Genomic DNA, 20,626 nt, shown 5'->3' with positions numbered 1-20,626 from the left:
TAGAGAGGAGATCTACTGTTGCAATTATTACAGTTTAGGTTTACGGACTAAATTTAAACATTTTCAGGAGTTTATAATAAATAGATTACAGAAGAGCAGTTTAAATAGTTTAAAAAAACTAATACTGTAGTACAATAATTTAATCAAAACTCAACGTTAAATTCTACTTTGTCTACTGCAGTTTTAAAATTATTCAAAACCCCTGAATAGAATTCCTTCTAAAAACACACATTTGCGAGTGGACTCCAGCACGCTACCTGTTATAATGGGATGTCTTGATGCCCACCAGTTTTGGAAGGCCATTGTAGTACGCAATGTCATGAGCTGCAACGGAGCTGCAGGTGACGAGGTGATTAAGAGCCCCGCAGATGTTGAACACCACCTCACTGGATGGTGTCTTCTGAAGGCCATCACAGGGCAACTTGGACACCAGAGCATTCACCATAGTTTTAGCTGCCAAGACAAGAGTTATTTCTGTTTATAACATTATTTTAACTGGAATTCGTTTTTATTAAGGGTGGGACTCAATTAAATTAATTAATTAATTATAATCGCATTTTAACTGCATTAAAGTAGCTGCCCCAAAAGCAGCTTTTTTTTAAGTAAATGGATTTTAGTGGACAACTGAATCAAATAATAGACACAGACTGTTTAATATTGAAAATTCAAGCTGTACTTATTTCTGAAAACAATTCATTTAATTACATTTCAATTCAGAATAGTGGAAAAAGAAATAGAAAATATCCCTGACCAGAATTAGACATACGGACGGACACACAGACAGACAGGTACGCAGATGGATGGACGGACAGATATGCAGATGGACGGGCAGACGGACAGATGGACATGCAGACGGCAGTTTTGTCGGTTAGGCACATAATTTGGTCTATTTTTACAAAGCTCAGCCATCCGTCACTCGACGCAGAAAACGGAGCCAACACCACTGGAAATCGCGGGGGCAGTGCTGAGCAGATAACCTGACATGTGACCAGCAAATGAAACAAACCAGAGAAGAAGAAAAGAAATACGAATGGAGACGAGGACAACGGCAGAAAGGTTATGTGAGTGTTCAGCCAGCAGCAGCTTTGCATGTCTCATTTTCAGTCTGATGTAAGGTGATCATCTCCTGCTCTAACTGCAGCAGTGAGAGCTTTGGACAGAGGAGGGCAGCGGCAGCACTCGCTGCTCATTGAGAAGGACAAACATTACATGCTTTCATGTCTCCAAAAGTCTCCAAAAACACCAGAAAAAGGAGCTAGATTTGACGCTAGTCGCTTTTTGGAATAAAGTCACTAGAAGCGTCTGAAAAGGTGCTATAGCTAGCGCTGCTACGACGGGTGCTAAGTTGGCAGCACTGTGTTAGCTGAGCTCTGACGGTGTACAATGACAAACGTTCTCCATGTTTGCAATATAAACTGTGATTAAATACTCTAATTTTTTAATGCCTTAATATTTTTGTAATTAATTAATTGGGCGTTGAAGTCCCCCCTCTAGTTTTTATCTTAATGAAATAGAAAGAAGGCCTTCACCAGTCCTTGCATGTTACCCATATGTTCTTTGTCTGTGGAGTGTTTGGCCAGATTTCTCAGCAGGCCAGTCAGGGGCTTTAGTTGCATCTCACTGCTGGTGTCTAACAGATCCAGCAGGATGGGAACCATCCTCTCCTGCTCTATCACCACACCGCTCAGCACCGACGACCACTAGTAGAGAGGAGCAGACATCACATGACCCTGTACTGTTGGCCTTCCTTTCTTCAAGTGGCACAATTCAATATAATTTCAGTTCCAAGGCAACAAAAAGAAAATGTTTAGAAAATGTGTGTTTTCTTTAGCATGTGAGGTCCTACCCTGGCCTCTCCAGCAGTGATATTCTGCAGAGCTCCTATTGCAGCTTCACAGCTGGTCAAACTGCTGTCGCTGTTCTGCACCACTAGCTTGTACAATACCACCACTTTAGGATGCCACAGCCACTCGGTTCCCTTCGGCTGGGACAGCATGGACAGATTCGGGTTGCGCTGCTGTGGAGGTGAAAGAGAAAGCGTCACAATGGCACTATGGATTGACTGATAGTAAATAAAGACAAATCTTAATTCAACTTGTGAAAAGAGAAAGTTTATGTGTAATTGTACCTCAGAGATTTTTTTGCTGTGCAGACTGAAGCAGCCAATGGTCTCAATTTCTCTGGAGGAAGAGGCTCTCGATGGGCCTTCCAGGGGCAGGCGGACTGAGGGCGGTAGCTCCGTGTACAACTGGTATGACAGATTTCTCATAATACACAATGAATTCTCCAAACCCTAAAAAATATACAAAAAAAACACAAACAGGAGACAATTTATAAACCAGCAAATTTTTTTTAATTTTTTTATTTTAGGATTGGATTTTGATTAAGATAACATACATTTAGGACAAACATTTATTTAAAATTACTTGCAAAATTATTGCTTGTATAAAGTCTTTTTCATGTTTTAGTATTTCTGTTCGACAGTGAGTCAGTCGCAAGTGGAAATTTCCAACAAACTAATTTCTCCAGAATGTGACTCGTTTTTATTTCAGTGTGTAGCGTAGCCCTGCCGTAGCATCCGCTGATAACATTTAAGATTTAATTAGTTTTTAATTGAACGTTTCTGTTTCACATAGTGTGAACTGGTTGAAGGTACTGGCTCAGTAGACTTATCAGACCCTTCTGTCCTGGAAGAAGTACGACAAACTGCTCCACCAGGAAAAAAGTCCGAGGACTTCTCCAGCCGTTGACATGCATGAAGTGGAGAGTTGACACATGCAGTAAATCCACAACCAAGCAAGGAAAATGTGATGCGCTGTCATCTCTGATGCATCAACAGATACCTGCCTTGTCCGACTATGTTTCAGATTGTGTTTTCTAAAAAGAGAAAATGCAATGATCCAGATGTGTCATGTGCTTCTTGTTGTTGGAGGACAACTGAGAGACTTAACTGTGGGTGGAGCTCATTAGCATAGTCATAGATCCCCACCCATGCACTGGATGAGCTGGATGTTTTATATTATGCAATACTAAGGTCATAAGGTTTTTTTTTTTATAAGGTCAAAACGTACAATTAAACTAAATTTCCGTTATGAGAGAATGAGGAACTGTTGGGAGGATTTAGAGAAATAACGAAGCAGCTGGCGTCGGCGATGCTCGGTGTCACCTTGTCGTTTCCCTTCTCTTGGTGCTGAATGTAGCACACCAGAGAATCCACCAGGCCGAGCATAGCTCTCATCTTTCGTCTCGTTCTCTCGTTGACTGAGCTCAAGTTTCTGAAGAACATTAAAAACACACAAAAACAGGCGTTTAGACCCAAACCAGCTCAGTAAAAAGATTAACCACAAAATCTGCTTTTAACACACAAGTATGGAACAAAAAATACATATAACATAAATTAATATTTTTTTAATCATTTTTCTTCTATTTTTGTATTTGTTTTTTAATTATTATATTTTTTCCACTACATTTTGATAAATAAATATTTTTACCTGCTTTCTGTGTTTAAATTCTGATCCTCTTTCCCTTGTATTTGTCTATATTTATTTATTCTAACATGATTTATTTTTATTAATTTATCTTTACCTATCTTTTTGTATATATATATATTTACTCATTTATTTTCTTCTTCATTTTCAGAATTATCCTGATTTGTGGCACTTCTTATACATGTACCTTGTCTTATTTTTAAAAAGTAATAAGTTCTAATTTCTGCATAAGGTTAGGGGTTCGTTTTAACCATCAGTGTAACTTGTTTCATCTGAAATCCTCTTGAGGAAACCTGAAATTTTAGGTGACTTTCTGTGCAAATTTCATTTACAGAATATTTTAATATAAATAAAAAAGAAGACTAGCACAGCATTTAATCCAGTTAGCTTTGGCTTGCTGGTGACCGGAGCACTTTGAGACTGAGGGAGTGAGTGTTTGTAGAAACTGGAAATCACACAAAACATTGAAAATGTCCTGCGGGATTTACCATAGGAGGGAAATTCAGGTTTCAGGGCTAAATTAAAACAGCTTTGCTAATTCATCTGGTTGAGACAAACTTAAAAAAAACAACTGTTGCCTCTCAGCTGTCTGTTGTGATGAGTTTAATTATGCATGCAGTCTCCACTTTGCAAGTCCATTTGGACCTGGATCAAGATTTGAGTTTAAAGCTGCTCAGCTATGTCGGCTTGGTAGAGCAAAATTTTCAGTTTCTGTAATAAATTCTATTAAAAAATTGTGGAAATAAACCGGCCTAAGCCATCTCTACCACTTCATTTGGGTATTTAATTTAAGTAACCATTTGTTAAAAAGCATGGATTCTTATTATTTCTGTCCAAAGGAAAAAAATGTTTCCTTTTTTCATTTCTCTTGGTGCAAACATTAAAGATTTAGTTCTTGTAAATAACTTGTTCATGTTTCAGATCTCAGTCCTGGACTGGCCACCTGTCCAGATGTACCTGCTTCTCATCTGTTAACTGCTGGGATAGGCTCCAGCTTCCCTGCGAACCTGGATTGGACTAAGCGGTAAAGAAAATAAATGAACGAATGTTTCAGTTCTAACTGCACAGCTTTGTACAGCTGTGGCCTCCTCTTTGATTGGGAGAAAAAACATTTCTGCTCTTATCTTATGATCAGAAAATATGTATGTTGGCTCTAAATTTATTGTTGTAATGAAACTGTTTATGTTTAATCTTAATGCTATGGATGCAAACACTGGTCGTGATGATAGGCAGGATCGTCCGTTGTGTCACCTGAGGCAGCCCGTTGTGTTGAGGAAGATTTCTCTTTCAGACTGGTTTAGTGGGATGTTCCTGCACAGAGGAACCAGAACTTTCTCTGTCAGCAGTGGTAAAGCTTCAGCAGACAGCCTCTCCTTCAGGCTGTCTCTGGAGGACAAGTTCCACAGGACACCTGCAACCAGCCAGATATTTGGTAATTATTCATTGTTCAAACAACTGAGCAATCCATACCGACAGAGGCTTTCAAGCTTGGAGCTAAAACTGGCCTTGAATAAAAGTAAATTTCTACCTGTAATTGTTTTTTGAAGCTCTTCATCTGCTTTATTCAGAAGGTTTACAAGAGGCATTAATCCACCAGCCTCTATCAGGGCGACCTTGTTGTCAGCGTTCTCATAGATGAGGTTGCGCATAGCAGCAGTAGTGTAACGCTGTACTTCTAGATTTTCACTGGAGAAGAGGCGAACCAAAGCTGGAACACCACGTAGAGCACGGACCTACAAGACAGAGATGATCACCAACACCACGTTCGCCTGCTGCATTACTATATAAATCAGTCAATTCTATAATTAAACCTTAAAAATGTTGTAGACTGAAAAAAATTAACACTCAATGTGTATTGTACACGCACACCCATTGCATGCATACAGTTAAGCAGAGCTGCACCTACACAAACAGAAACGTAAACAGAGTGAGGGGCTTATGATGGATGGAGGCCTCATTTTTATGCAAAGATTTGACACAATTACAGTGACTGCAAAGTCACTGGTGCATGTACAAGACTGCCAACCATAGACTGTATATAAAAGATGGACGGAGCCTCCGTGACTTCACCCATAGGTTTCTGAGCAGCTAAAGTGAAGCTCGTTGGGCGGTTCCCACCATCTTGGCAGGGTAATGCGTGTCGTCATTCCCAGAAAATCCAAAAATGGGCAAAGAGGTGGAGCTGAGAGGGGGGCTGTGAGCGTGGGGGTGGATGATTGACACCCATCAAACTCCGAGCTGCTTGTAGCTAAGAGCTAACAGAGCTAATCTGTAGCTAACAGTAGCTAACCAGCTAACGAAGGTAGGTGAGCTAAAGCTAAGGTGCACTGTTAGCCGGCTAAAAAGCACGGTTGTGCTGCACTCTCCCTTTGGATGCCTGTCAATCAAAAGGACACGCCCCTAATTATGCAGAATATCAAGATTAAATAACATCCAAACGGATGAGTTAGAAAAAAAATTCACCCCCCCTCACAGTTGTCATGAAGGTAAACTTGACCTATTAATCCTAAAATGTTTTTTGTACCATTCTTTAAACATGTTTATTTCTGCTGTGAAGTTGGTCTTTTTAACATGGGAGTCTATGGGGATTGATTCTGTTTTGGAGCCCCTAGTGGATGAGGGGTGAACTGCAATTTTTTGCACTTCCGCATAGGCTTCACATTTCACAGCCGGAGGTTGCTACTTGCTGCCAACCCATTATTCACAGTATCCACAACTACTGAGTGAGTTTGAAAGAAGAAGAGGGAGAGAGGTTGTACATGTGTCATCTACAACCTCTATTTCAAAAATGTTGGCATACCACAAATAAAACCAAACACAGTCATGTAGAGTTGGACTGATACCAATACTAACATAGGAAATACTTGCCGAACCTGCCATAAGCAAGGGGATCAGTATCGGCGAGTATTTCTTTCTAAAAAACCATCCAATACCACAGAAAAGGAATCATAATTCTCTGTTTCCTGCCCAACACAACCACACACAGACACAGGAAGTTATAAGTATTATGTGACTGTTGTTTTGAGTTGGTTGGCAGAGAAGCACTGTCACTGTAAATGCTAACATTTAGCATTAGCGGTATGCTAGTAATTTGGTGTAATTTCTCATTAAAAAATCCAGCTAGCAAAACTGCGGAAATAGTCTTTAATTGGCTGATTCTTCGTTAACTATAATTAAAACCATGTCAGTGGCAGAAGTTATCAGTTCCTCTGCTCTAGTGTGAGGCATATTAAACCAAGAAACTGCAAACTACTTCAGATGAGTTAAGCTTTCGATGAGACAGATACTGCTTTACTAAAACAACTCTACTATACAACAGTTGAGTAGTTCATTTCTAAAGTAATTAACAGCCTTTTCTTTGTGTTCTGGATGAGAAGTCCCTTAGTAGCATTATAAGTTTCATACTGTCAGATGCTAATACTTTGAGACATACAACACACTGCCAAACACTCCATTACCCACCGTTGACTATTACTTGACCATTACCTGCTCAAGCCTGGGGCAAGACATGCCTTATCATATTTTGTTGTGTTTTTGTTTTTGGTAGTTGAATTCTCTGTTATTGATTCATCATTGTTTGCCCATTGGTACTTACACAAATTTGTGACGAAAATTGTTTTTCTAGCAATGTAAAACTAAGTTTTTTTAGCCTAGCTGCTTCCTCGTCATAACTCTGGGTTCCCCCTTGGGGGCCCACCCCCCAGTTTGGGAACCACTGCATGACAAACGCTGGCAAATGCTTTTAAAAAATACGAGGAATTTGCAGAAGAAAGCCAGAAAGCCACTGCAATAACAGAAAAGGTTTTAGAATTTATTGTCCAGGATTAGCAGCCCACGTCCTTTGTGGAAAACATTCATGGTAAGTCCAGTTTCAGGATAGTTTTAATAGAAATTCTTTGATTCGAGTTTACTTACTACATATTTTAAAATGTTCTGTGGCAATGATGGTTTTCATGTGTTGTCAAAAATAACGCCTTAACGGTGGTAACTAATTGCGTTAATTTTTTAAACGGAATTAACGCTCCCTCATCCACCACACTTTTCCCGGTGAGAGGGTTTAATACGCACACTCGTTCATTTAAAGAAAAAAAAGAAAAAAAAAACTCTCCTCACTGTTTTGTACTAATATGCCTTTTCCTCCTCCGCTTTTATTCCTCCTCACTGTTTTGTACTAATATGCCTTTTCCTCCTCCGCTTTTATTCCTCCTCACTCTCCTGTTGTTCAAGACCGGCTGTCGGTGATCAGCTGATCAGCTGTTCTGTCTTTCTTGCTTATCATTTATCTGAGAAGGAAGAAACTAGCGGTTAATGGTAGAGGTGGGCGATATGTATCGCCTACGATAGTATCATAAATGTTGATCTGACGATGTGCAATTTTACATTATCAAGTATTCATAATGCCTCAGAAAAAAAAACAAAGTCTTCATGCATGCCTCAGAAGCCAATCAGCGGACAGGATTCAGTATTGCAACTTGGCGGCAACCAAAACACAACATTAGGTGTGTCCCAATTCAGGGTCTGCACACTTCGAAGTGCGGATTCGTCGGCCACATACGCCATCGCGGTGCGCCAAGTACTGTCCCAATTCACAGAATTTAAAGGACCCTCCAAATCCACCCTTCGTTTGGCCTCAAACGAAGGATGCTGGTGATGCAAGCTGCCACAGGGCTTCACTCAAGCCTGCTGTTGTGGACAGACTGGTAATTTTGGCTTGTAAGTTGAAGTAAATAACAGTACTTGTAACAGTTGTCCTACATTTCTTTCTGCTAAATTTCAAAGTACTAACCAAATTTGTATGCCAGTGACTATACTTGACATTGTTTAAATATTTTAAATGAAATAGACAATTATGTTTGCATTTTGATGTCACCTTAATTTCATATTTACAATTTGTTTTACTTATTTTCCTTAAAACGTTTAAGTAAGATAATACTGAGCAAACCTTATTTGGCATATTTTCCTGTGATTTTAAGTACAGTCTGGACATCACTTGAAGTTGGTAACTGTCAAATATGGCAATATAATATTGTTGGGCAATGTTAGCAGAATACCGTAATATGTTTGTGTGCATGTTTTCCACAAGATGTATGAAGCACTTTAAAGATAAACAAGAGCTATTGTTCTGAAACGCATTTCCATAGATGTCCTGGTAAGCAATTAGAGTTTGACAGTATTTTTTATAAAAAAAAAAACAAAGAAAAACACACACACACTTGAAAGGATATGGTCAGATTATTGTTGTCGGAAAAAAACAAACAAACCTATTTTAACCTATATTGCCCACCGTTAGTTCAAGGTTCATCTTATATTTACCCCAAAGTTTTGTTATTGGACGCACTAGCAATAGCAAAAATTTATCAGTCTCATGTCAATCAGATCCACGTCACTGTCCCGTGGAGCTGAAGAATGACAGATGTTTACGAATCAATTTCAATTAGATAGTATTTTCCTTTATTTCATATAACTTTTCAGTATTAATGAGTTTTGCTAGTAACACAGATGTAAAATCTGCTAGTCATCAGACAGCCATGAAGACAAATCTAGTGAGAACGAAACAGCCAAAAACGAAGGAAGGCGACGTCTTTGGTTTAAATCACTGGTGCTGTGCAGATTTGGAGACATGGGTCTGATTATTTAGGGGCCATGAATGTGATGAGAGAAATTATAAACAGGTTCTGAGATATGAATCAGAGCAGGACCTTCTCTAGCAAAGTAGCTGACAGGTTATAGAAAGGATTTATACTTCAGCTATGCAGGGGTGGGTCTAGAAAAGTTTTATGAAATATGGAATTTGTTATTACAACTAAAGTGATAATGTAATGTAGAAAAATGAAGAAAAACCCAAGTTAAGGTTAACATTTAATATTTGTAAGGATTGGCTCGTGTTAATAAAAGAGGACACATTTATAGTTACACATAAAGATTAAACATGATTCATTTGTAAGCTGTGGTTAATCTGATAGATAAATGTCATGTTTCATAGTTTAACCTATGCTAGGCCATTGAATGACAGTAACAATATCATACATCAAAGTCTATAATAAATATAATTTATTTAAATTATAAAAATAATAGACCTCTTAATAAAATAACACAGGTATCTGATAAGTACTCAGTGTCGGCAGATACCTAAACCCCAGGTATTGGTATCAGACAGAAAAAAATGGCATCTCTACAGTCATGTAGCATAACATACCTGGTTCTTAGCATCGTTGCTATGGTAACACTGATGCTGTATATATGCAGCTCCCAAAATTTGCAAGGCAGAGTCCGACTCAGAAAGATATCTCACAGCTGTAGGCATGTCCAGACCCTGCATTCTAGAAAAACAGAGTAAACAAAGCTCTGATATATAAACCCAATTTAAAAAGTTGGGATTTAGTAAAATGTAAAAAAACAGAATGATTTGCAAACCTCTTAAACCCATATTTTATTCCCAGTGGAACATAAACAACATATCAGATGTTGAAACTGACACATTTTACCATTTCATGGAAAACATTGTTTTTAATTTGACGGTAGATTCTAAAAATTTTGATGAGAGTTCACTGTAGATGGTTGGGTCTTCAAAGTGTTCATAATTTTATGTTGAGAAGCATTTTTCTAAAATTGCTGCACAGCCTTTAGACCTAGTTTGTCTCAGATTGGTGAACTTCTGTCCATCCTTTAACCTGAGAGGCTCTGCCTTCCTGAAATGCTCCTTTTATACTAGTTATATTACTGAGCTAATGCCAAATCACTAATTAGTTGCCAAATGTTGCTACAGTTGTTTTTGATTTGTACCAGTTATTTTTCCAGCCTTGTGTTGCCCCTGTTTCAACTTTTCAAAGATGTGTTGCTGCCATCAAAATTAAAAAATTTTCCATGAAATGGTAAAATGTCTCAGTTTCAACATCTAATAATCTGTTTATGTTCTATTGAAAAAACAAAACAAGAGTAGATGGGATTTGAAAATAATTGCATTCTTTTTTATTTACACTTAAACAAGGTACAACTTAATACGTGTAAATATAATTTCATGTAGATATTTGAATAATTTTGCATATAAAATTATGCAAAACAAATTTTTGAAACAAAGACTAAGTCTTACTCTCTCAGAGGGTCATTGCTGTTTATCGATGCCACATCCACAATATCCACTCCTTTACCAACACTCCTCAGAGAGTGAAGTGAGGCGGCCCGGTGGAGAGCTGCACTATGCCCAGTGGTCATCGTATTATTGGCCCTGGATGCATGCTGCTGCCACTGGGTTCCCCAGCTGTCCGATGCACCGGAGAATCCCCGGCCATTCCCCATCCAGCCCTCCTGGGCAAGGCTAGAGCTCTGTTGTTGGTAGTGTTGCTGTCTGTTGGTAATTCTGCTGATGGTACGATGAGATGGGCCTTTGTACGTGTACTGATATGGCAGCTCCTCCTCCTGGAAGTAACCTTTGTCCTGGGCCAGTACTCCACTGAGACTGTGCCTCAGGTTGCCAGGTGGAGGGTTGGTTACTGGGACAGATTCATTCTCTGGGCGAACCAACCCTGTGGACGGTACCATCCCCTGGTCCTCCTGACACAGTGACTTAGAACGTCTGCCTCTACTATGCATCTGTGAGGTCTGAAAGCTGCTTTGTACTATACTGGATGTTTTTTGGTTCACCTTGGAGCTTGTCTCCACAGCAGAGAGAGAGGACAGCCTAGGGGAGTGAGGGGCTACTGTAGACACCTGAAAGACAAAAAAAAAGGTACATAGCAGCAAATAAATGCTAAAACTTTAGTTAGAAAAGAAGATGCGCTAACATAGCAGCAGCTAATTAGGTAATAGCAGAAGAAGTATCTAATCCAGTGGGCTAGCCTAGAGAAGCTAGTCATTAGGTTCTCCAATGATAGCGTTAGCATCTCCTTACTAATAAATGACAGAAGAGAAGACATTCTAAACCAGTGAATCACCAGCCTAGAAAAGCTAGTTGTCCAATGCTAATACCAGCATATTTTTGCTAATGGACTGCAGAGGGCGTCTCTAACTACAGTGGGTTACCTGTCTAGGCATGCTAGCCATAAGCCTTACCAAAGCTAACACTAGCATCTCCTTTTTAATAGACATCAGAAAGAGTATCTAATCCATGGAGTCACCAGCCTAGAGAAGCTAGCTGTTAGCCTCGCCAGTGCTAACACCAGCCTCTCCATGCAATAGACAGCAAATAGACAGCAAAGGGAGCATCCAAACTAGTGCGTTACTAGCCTGGACATGCTACCCTCGCCAGTGCTAATGGAGATGCTATCTCATTCTAATGGATTGCAGACGAAGTTTTCAAACTAATGGGTCACCAGACTAGAGAAGCTAGTCATTAGGCCTCTTCAATGCTAACAGCAGCGTCTCCTTGAGCAAACAGCAGCAAATACACAGCAACAGAAGTATTTAAACTAGTGTGTTACTAGCCTAGTTTCCCTTGCCTGGATACGGGTCACTTGGGCCCCCGCGGAGCAAGGCCTAGTGCGTAGTGGCCGGGCCTTTGCCCAAAGGGCCCAGTTGGGTTCAGCCGATTAAAACTTTTAATTGTTTTTGTTATGTGCAAAATGTCCATTTCCTTTAAAAGGAAGCCTACTACTTTATAAAGAAAATGCAGTAAATGTTAGTTTACAAACACTAAATCAGGTGTTTGCAACCTCTGGAGCAGCAAGTGGCTCTCTGGACCTTCCACATTGTTAAAACTGCTAAAGAACTAACTAATGTTTTTAAATATAGATAACAAATAGAGGTTTTAGCTAATTTTCAGTTTTTTCATGGATTAATTGAATTTCCACAACATAATGACACTAAAATTACCAGTAAAATATTCTAATCTATTTTTCTTGTCTTTAGGTTGGAATATCACCTCTGGACATTTTCAAGGCTGCAGTGTGAAAACTTTAGTTTACTGTTGTGCTCATGGTGGCTATGCATGTGGAAACAGGGAGCTCTACCTGCCCTTCTCAGGTTCAGGTATTATTCACTACTTTATTTATTCAACACCTTTATTTAGAAACGTAAATTTTGGTTATTCTGTCAATGTCATGGACTGCCCTTGCCAGTGCGGCTTCCGCCTCTTTCCTTATTTGGAGGAAGGGCGGCTTCACCAATCAGGACCGCACAGCTGTGGTGCATCAGGCTGGTTAGAAGATGGTATAAAGACTTCTGGATCTTCTCTAGTCTTCGCTGGATCGTACTACCAAACGTGGTAACCGGCTCTAATCAGATCACAGTTTTCTGGTATTTGCTTGTGCTCTAACCGATCTGTATTCTCTCCCAAGCCCCGGCCCTGGATAAATCCGTGGATTCGTGGATCCTGTCTGCCCGCTCACCGTTCTTCCTACCAGTCTGCTCCTCGCTTCACCACTCACTGGATTACACCTAGCTTCAGCATCACTTTTGTAAATAAAGACTCACAGAACATCAACCTTGCCTTCTCCTTCTTGGGTCCAGCTCCAGACCGTGACAGAACGATCCAGCCAAAACATGGACCCAGTTGGAGCGACTTCTGCAGACGCTGGGAAACCCGAATCTGCCGGTGACTTGTTCCTTGCTGTATCCTCTCAAGGTAATCTGCTCGGTCAACACTCTCGGGCCCTCCGGTCTCTCAGTGACAGTCACCAGACATTGCAACTTCAGCTCAACGACATCGCATCCGGAATGTCTGCAGTACTAACCCAGTTATCCCAGTTGTCCACTCCCACCGTTCCACCGCCTGTTCCCGTGTGTCCGTCAACTACATCCACTCGGGAGGTCCACATCCCGGATCCCAAACCCTTCACCGGAGAGTTAGGCAAGTGCAGAGGATTCCTCCTTCAATGCTCCCTGGTCTTCGAACAGAAACCATTCACCTACGCCACCGACAGTTCGAAAGTCTCCTTTATTATTGGTTTGCTGACATCCAGAGCACTGACCTGGGCAGAAGCTTTTCTCGTAACTACTCCACTTCACACACTGACTTATAACAGTTTTGTCCAGGAATTAAAAAAAGTGTTTGATGATCCGGTACGTGGCCGGGAGGCGGCTAAGCGGCTCATGACAATAAAGCAGGGCGCTCTAAGTGTAGCGGAGTTCTCTGTCGAGTTCCGGATTCTGGCTGCGGATTCAGGGTGGAATTCTGCTGCCTTAACCGATCACTTTCTGCATTGTTTAACGGACACGATGAAAGACGATCTGGCGACCCGCGATCTCCTGGAAGATCTGGACGGATTAATCGACGTGGCTATTCGACTGGACAACCGCCGTCGGGAAAGGCGCCGGGAACGAGGTGGGCTCCGCCCTGTCCTGGATTCAGGGTACGTCACAACGCCCACGCACCATGCTCCTCCGGATTCTTCAGCTCCTATCTCCGCGGCTGAGGAGCCGATGCAGGTGGGGCGAGCTCATTTGGCTCCGGCAGAACGACAAAGACGGCTGCGGGAGGGAGAGTGCCTGTACTGTGGTGAATCTGGTCACTTCCGCGTATCATGCCCGGTGCGCCCAAAAGAACGGGCCCGTCAGTAAGGGTTGGTGTCCTGACGGGTCAAGCTGATCACACATCCACCACCCCAACTAAAACTCAGATTCAGGCCACTATAACCTGTGCTGATCAGTCCCACAATATCCCTGCTCTACTGGATTCTGGTGCCGAGGATAGCTTCCTGGACATCGGTCTGGCCGAAAAAGCCCACATACCGCTGGTTCCCCTGTCTCACCCCATGACAGCCAACGCTCTAGACGGTCGAACATTAGCTCAGGTAACTCACACCACTGTTCCGGTCAGATTGAAATTGTCAGGAAACCATTCAGAACTTATCGAACTTAAACTGATTTCTGCACCAGAATCTCCTTTGGTTCTAGGTCATCCCTGGTTATCTCGCCATAATCCCCACATCAACTGGGAAACAGGAACTATATCTGGCTGGAGCGACAGATGCCACCAGTCCTGCTTACAGTCAGCGTTGCACATCACCGACGGACCTGAGAGTCCTGAAATACCCCCAGATCTGTCTTCTGTTCCGCGTGAGTACCATGATCTGGCTGAAGTCTTCAGCAAGCTTAAGGCTACATCCCTTCCTCCCCACCGGCCGTATGACATCGCCATAGATCTACTACCGGGTTCCTCCCTTCCTAATAGCCGCCTCTATAACATCTCCAGACCCGAGAGGGAGGCTATGAATAAATACATTCAGGAGTCGCTGCAGGCTGGCATCATAAGATCCTCTTCCTCTCCACTGGCGGCTGGATTCTTCTTTGTAACCAAAAAGGACAAAACTCTGCGGCCCTGTGTGGATTATCGGGGTCTAAATGAAATCACTGTCCGTAACAAATATCCCTTGCCCCTCATAGACTCTGCCTTTGATGCCCTGTTAGGTTCAACCGTGTTCACTAAACTCGATCTCCGTAACGCCTACTACCTGGTTCGAGTCAAAGAAGGGGATGAATGGAAGACTGCATTCAAAACCCCCTTAGGACACTATGAATACCTGGTCATGCCCTTCGGTCTCACCAATGCCCCCGCTGTTTTCCAAGCTCTCGTGAATGACGTCCTTCGTGACTTTCTGAATCAATTCGTGTTTGTATATCTTGATGACATTCTGATTTATTCCCAGAACCTGGAGGAACATATGGTTCACGTCAGACGAGTGCTACAGAGGCTGCTGGAAAACAGGCTCTACGTTAAGGCGGAAAAATGCCAATTCCACTCGGACACAGTAGGTTTTTTGGGTTACATTTTCATGAGCGGGCAGATGAAGACCGACCCGGAGAAGGTAAAAGCAGTACAAGACTGGCCCAGGCCCGATACTGTAAAGAAGTTGCAGCGTTTTCTGGGTTTCGCCAATTTTTATCGGCGCTTCATTAGAAATTTCAGCCAGGTAGCTGCACCTCTCACCAAATTAACCTCACCTAAACTTCCTTTTCATTGGTCTGAACAGGCGGAGTCGGCTTTCCAGGAGCTTAAGAACCGGTTCACTTCTGCACCAGTACTCACTCATCCCGACCCGTCTCGCCAATTTGTGGTGGAAGTGGACGCCTCCGACACAGGGGTGGGAGCTGTGCTGTCTCAACGGGCAGAGAAGTCAGGCATCCTGCATCCCTGCGCGTTCTTCTCCCGACGCCTAATCCCTGCGGAAACAAACTACGACGTCGGAGAACGAGAGCTCTTGGCTGTTAAAATGGCTCTGGAGGAATGGCGTCACTGGTTGGAGGGAGCAGCTCAACCATTTATCGTTTGGACTGATCACAGGAACTTGGAATACATACAGACTGCTAAACGCTTGAACGCCAGGCAGGCCAGGTGGGCTTTATTCTTTGGACGCTTTAACTTTTCTCTTACTTACAGGCCCGGATCCAAGAACGTCAAGCCTGACGCCCTGTCCCGACAGTTTGGATCGGGTGACCCGTCCGCTGATCCTGGTCCTATCCTGCCTGCATCCTGCATCATCGCCGCGGTAACCTGGGAGGTAGAACAGAATGTCCGTGATGCTCAGCACACTCAGCCAGATCCGGGCACCGGTCCTCCTAATAAACTATTTGTTCCAGATAGTGTCCGCTCCCAGGTCATCCAATGGGGCCACTCTTCCCGAGTGGCTTGTCATCCCGGTGTAGCCCGGACCTCTGCTCTTATCCGGAGGCGCTTCTGGTGGCCCACTCTGAAGAAAGACATCCTGGAATACGTGACAGCCTGCCCCGTCTGCGCGCGAGGTAAAACCTCCTCCCGGGCTCCCGCAGGACTCCTCCGTCCACTACCCATCCCTGGAAGACCCTGGTCTCACATAGCTTTGGACTTCGTCACCGGTTTACCTCCGTCTATGGGGAACACCACTATCCTGACAGTAGTAGATCGTTTCTCAAAGGCGGCTCACTTCGTGGCCCTGCCCAAACTGCCCACAGCGTTAGAAACGGCCGAGATTATGTCCCAGCAAGTCTTCCGCCTTCACGGGATCCCTGCGGACATAGTCTCGGACCGGGGGCCCCAGTTTGTGTCCCATGTATGGAAGGCCTTCTGCAACGCCCTGGGTGCCACGGTCAGCCTCAGTTCCGGTTTCCACCCCCAGACCAATGGCCAGGCGGAACGGCTTAACCAGGAACTGGAATCCGCCCTGCGCTGTGTGGCGGCCGCCAATCCTTCCACCTGGAGTGCTCATCTGTGTTGGGTTGAATATGCCCACAACTCTCATGTTTCTGCCGCTACTGGTCTCTCCCCGTTCGAGGCGTCTTTAGGCTATCAACCCCCGCTGTTTCCGGACCAGGAGGCTGAGCTGGCGGTCCCGTCCGTTCAGCGTCATCTGGGGCGGTGCCGGCGGATGTGGCGGTCTACCCGGGCAGCCCTGGAGCGCACTGCGGATAACAACCGCCGGTGGGCTGACCGGCGCCGTGCTCCAGCTCCTGCCTATGTTCCCGGACAGCGGGTCTGGCTGTCTTCGAAAGACATAACCCTACGGACTGACTCCCGCAAACTGGCTCCCCGGTTCCTGGGGCCTTTCGAGATCCTGGAGGTCATCAACCCCGCTGTTGTGAGACTTCGCCTGCCTCGATCTATGAGGGTCCACCCTGTGTTTCATGTGTCTCGTCTTAAACCTTTCTGTTCCAGTCCTCTGGTCCCTCCTTCCGGGCCCCCTCCGCCCGCCCGGGTCGTGGCTGGTGGTCCGGCTTTTACGGTCCGTCGCATCCTGGACGTCCGTCGCCGGGGTCGTGGCTTCCAGTATCTGGTGGACTGGGAGGGCTACGGGCCGGAGGAGCGCTCGTGGATCCCTCGGTCCTTCATCCTGGACCCCGGCCTCGTTCGGGCTTTTCGTCTGGCCCGTGGTGGTGGGTCGCCTGGGGGCTCCCCTTGAGGGGGGGGCACTGTCATGGACTGCCCTTGCCAGTGCGGCTTCCGCCTCTTTCCTTATTTGGAGGAAGGGCGGCTTCACCAATCAGGACCGCACAGCTGTGGTGCATCAGGCTGGTTAGATGGTATAAAGACTTCTGGATCTTCTCTAGTCTTCGCTGGATCGTACTACCAAACGTGGTAACCGGCTCTAAACAGATCACAGTTTTCTGGTATTTGCTTGTGCTCTAACCGATCTGTATTCTCTCCCAAGCCCCGGCCCTGGATAAATCCGTGGATTCGTGGATCCTGTCTGCCCGCTCACCGTTCTTCCTACCAGTCTGCTCCTCGCTTCACCACTCACTGGATTACACCTAGCTTCAGCATCACTTTTGTAAATAAAGACTCACAGAACATCAACCTTGCCTTCTCCTTCTTGGGTCCAGCTCCAGACCGTGACAGTCAATTTCAGGGGAATCTTTCAATGGCTTTAATATTTTTCCTCAATTCTAAATTATTTGTAAAAAGCATACAGTTTTGAAACTTTGCACGCAGTGGTTAATTCGCGGTGAAGACTGAAAACATTCAGACCTGCAAACAATAAATTTATGAAACTGGTTAAACTATAGTTGAATTCAAACTTAGCTCAAACAAAATTCAACATTCAGGAACATTTAAGAACTTAATAGAGGATATATTTATTAATACACATAGTAAACACTGAATGCACAGTTACATCCAGTTCTCAAATATATTACAGTGTACTTACAGCCAGCTTACGAGTAGGAATGTTTATCATGGATCTGGAACTGAAACCATGTGTATGGGTGAAGTTTGTTGAGTCAGGAAAGCAGTAATCTGTACACAGAAAAGAAAAGAAGCATTTGTGTTTTGATTATATCATCAAGACTTATATTTAACATTTGTTTGTAGTTTTTAACACCACTTATATCAAATATCTGCATATTCTTATTCCCATCTTTGTTTACATTTTTTATCCTCAAACATCTTTTGTGATGTTGAAAAAGAAAAACAAAAAAACACATTTGTATTTGTATGTGAGATCAAGACCCATTTCAGACAGATAATTATAAAAGATTGTACCTTGTTTTTTAACATTTTTCTACCAGTGATCTATAAAATACTACAGACAAAAGGTGGAAAGAAAGACAAACTGATGAAGACATGACAAACGTGTTTTTGATAAACATCTTTAATAAGTCAGATGTTCTTCAGAGAACAAAAGGTTGAATAAATTAATGTATATAAGTTGAATCAATGATGTGAAGATGTAAAGATGAAGATTTTACTCTTAGTTCAGTAGCTAAATAATAGTTTATATCACCCAGTAGTTGAATAATTTCTATTACACAAAAAAAGAGATAAAAGATTTTTAAATGATCTGTCCATTCAAACTAAAATGTCTCCAAGTTTCTCTTGTTAAGTTTTACTTTTATCTTTTGATTCCTCTTTGTTATAGTTAAATAAATCAAACTGAGTTATTTAGGAAGAATAAAATTTGGAAAATTCATCTCATGTTACCCTTGATGCTCTCCAACTCCAAAAATCCTGGTGAGGAACCTAGTTCTCAGCTAAACAGACAGGAAAACATTTTCTGGTCTCCATACTGACGTATCAGCAATAATCCACCTTTCATAATAGTTTCAGTGTTCAGACAACAGGTTCTGGACAGAAAAATAGAGTTTGATGATGGAAATGAAGGATTATTTATTCATTTTAACAGAGTCATGTGACTGACCTCAGGTTACAGCTGTGTAACATTTTAACTCATGTCAACAACAGATTTAGTCAAACTATGAATTTTAAAACCACTGATCCAGCAGGTCGGTGGTCTGACATCGTTTTAGCAAAAACCACGTCCACACCGAGTTTCTGCTGCTTTCAGGTCCCTCAGTTCATCACCTCAGATCTGATCACATCAAGTTTCCTCTCGACCTCAACTTATGGAGTTCATTAAAGTTCTACAAACTTGTAACTCAGGTTTCTACAACTTTATTTATTTATTTTAATTTTGGGGGGATTTGAAAAACTTGGGGAAAATGCCCATCCCTAGTAGCGAATGAACAATTCAACCTCTTTAGATTATCAACTAATCGCAGAATAACTTAACAGCGTCTAAACTCACTAGTGAGTTGAAAGTGAAGATGAGAGGAAGTATTTCTTCAAAAACCAAGAAAAGAAGTCCAGCTGCCTTTAATTTAAAAAGTTAATATTTAACAATATTTAGGATCAAAACAGAGAACATCTGTCAATCCTTAGTAAAAGCACCATATGTAAAAAATTACAGAATGTAAACGGAAACTCTGCACAGATTCATTTATCTTAGATGCTCTGAAAGAACACAACCAAAGAGGGACAACACGATGGTAGGAAATGGAGAAAAACACACCATAACTCACACATCACACAGTTCAGCAGCGTGGAAGGAAGGAGGGAGGAAATGCTGCTGGGAGGTGCACCGGATGCATGCCTGAACACAGGCATCACCGTATCAGAGTTCAGGGAAGCTGTGCTTGTTCAGCACAAGAAAGAAAACAAACACAACCCTTAAGCAACAATATGTTAAATCTGGGATCATTTAACAGTAGTTAAACTACCGGGGTAAATATTCACATATTAGGCTTCTACCACTTTCTGCTAATAAAGAAATCTATTCAGAATTCTTCAGCTACTTTAAGTCCTCCTTAACTTATTGTAACCTTGCCCCCCGTTTCTGTGTCTCACTGGTATTCAAGTCAGGAAATCTTCAGCAAACAAGCCATAAATACATCAGTCAGGCCGGGTTATAAAACTAAATCTGAAACTTTGAAAATCCCAAAATGCACTTTTACATCCATCATCACAAAATAGAAAGAAAAGCAAATGCCACCACATTAAAGTAATACACACAATAAAAAAACAAAACCCTGAAGGAGCTGAAACACTTTCAGAGCAGAGAGTGCTGGATCTGTCCATAGCTGGAACACTATAAGCCGTACACTCGACAGAGCTGAGTTTTTAAAAAACAGTCATTTAATACAGAAAAGTTATCCAAAAGCCATGTGGACGACTCCCTAAAAACATGGTCATACTGTAAGAATGTTTCAGCAGGGTAACTGGTCGGAGTCGAGCGGACGTTGGACTGAGCTAAATACAAAATGTTTGTTTCAGTCTTCCAGAGATTTGATTCTGGGACTGGGAATGTCACAACTACCTGAGGTGGTGTTAAACCTGTAAAGCGTGACATAAAAAGTTGCAGTGAAAAGGGGAAATACACTGAATATGTGTCTCCACAGCTCTGTGATGGACCTGTCCAGGGTGTACCCTGCCTCTAACCGAGTATCTGGTTGGGACA

The 20,626-nt window shown here is 42.6% G+C and overlaps 1 protein-coding gene across 1 annotated transcript in view; it reads right to left on the bottom strand.

Moving 5' to 3' along the window:
* The window catches only part of LOC121637066 (plakophilin-3-like), a 33,617-nt gene that overhangs the window by 3,814 nt on the left and 9,177 nt on the right, over positions 1 to 20,626 (bottom strand). The window contains exons 2-11 of the mRNA XM_041980971.1: positions 18,041 to 18,129; positions 10,579 to 11,195; positions 9,685 to 9,808; positions 5,017 to 5,221; positions 4,740 to 4,899; positions 3,167 to 3,275; positions 2,129 to 2,293; positions 1,847 to 2,017; positions 1,547 to 1,700; positions 258 to 453 (exon numbers count right to left, since the gene is read on the bottom strand). Coding sequence (XP_041836905.1) covers positions 258 to 453; positions 1,547 to 1,700; positions 1,847 to 2,017; positions 2,129 to 2,293; positions 3,167 to 3,275; positions 4,740 to 4,899; positions 5,017 to 5,221; positions 9,685 to 9,808; positions 10,579 to 11,195; positions 18,041 to 18,129 — 1,990 coding nt within the window. The remainder of the gene's footprint in view (positions 1 to 257; positions 454 to 1,546; positions 1,701 to 1,846; positions 2,018 to 2,128; positions 2,294 to 3,166; positions 3,276 to 4,739; positions 4,900 to 5,016; positions 5,222 to 9,684; positions 9,809 to 10,578; positions 11,196 to 18,040; positions 18,130 to 20,626) is intronic.

This window comes from Melanotaenia boesemani, chromosome 1 (assembly GCF_017639745.1).
Source record: "Melanotaenia boesemani isolate fMelBoe1 chromosome 1, fMelBoe1.pri, whole genome shotgun sequence".
NCBI classification, from domain to species: Eukaryota; Metazoa; Chordata; class Actinopteri; order Atheriniformes; family Melanotaeniidae; genus Melanotaenia; species Melanotaenia boesemani.
Note: the sequence above shows the minus strand (reverse complement) of the source record. Positions and strands in the feature narration are given on the sequence as shown.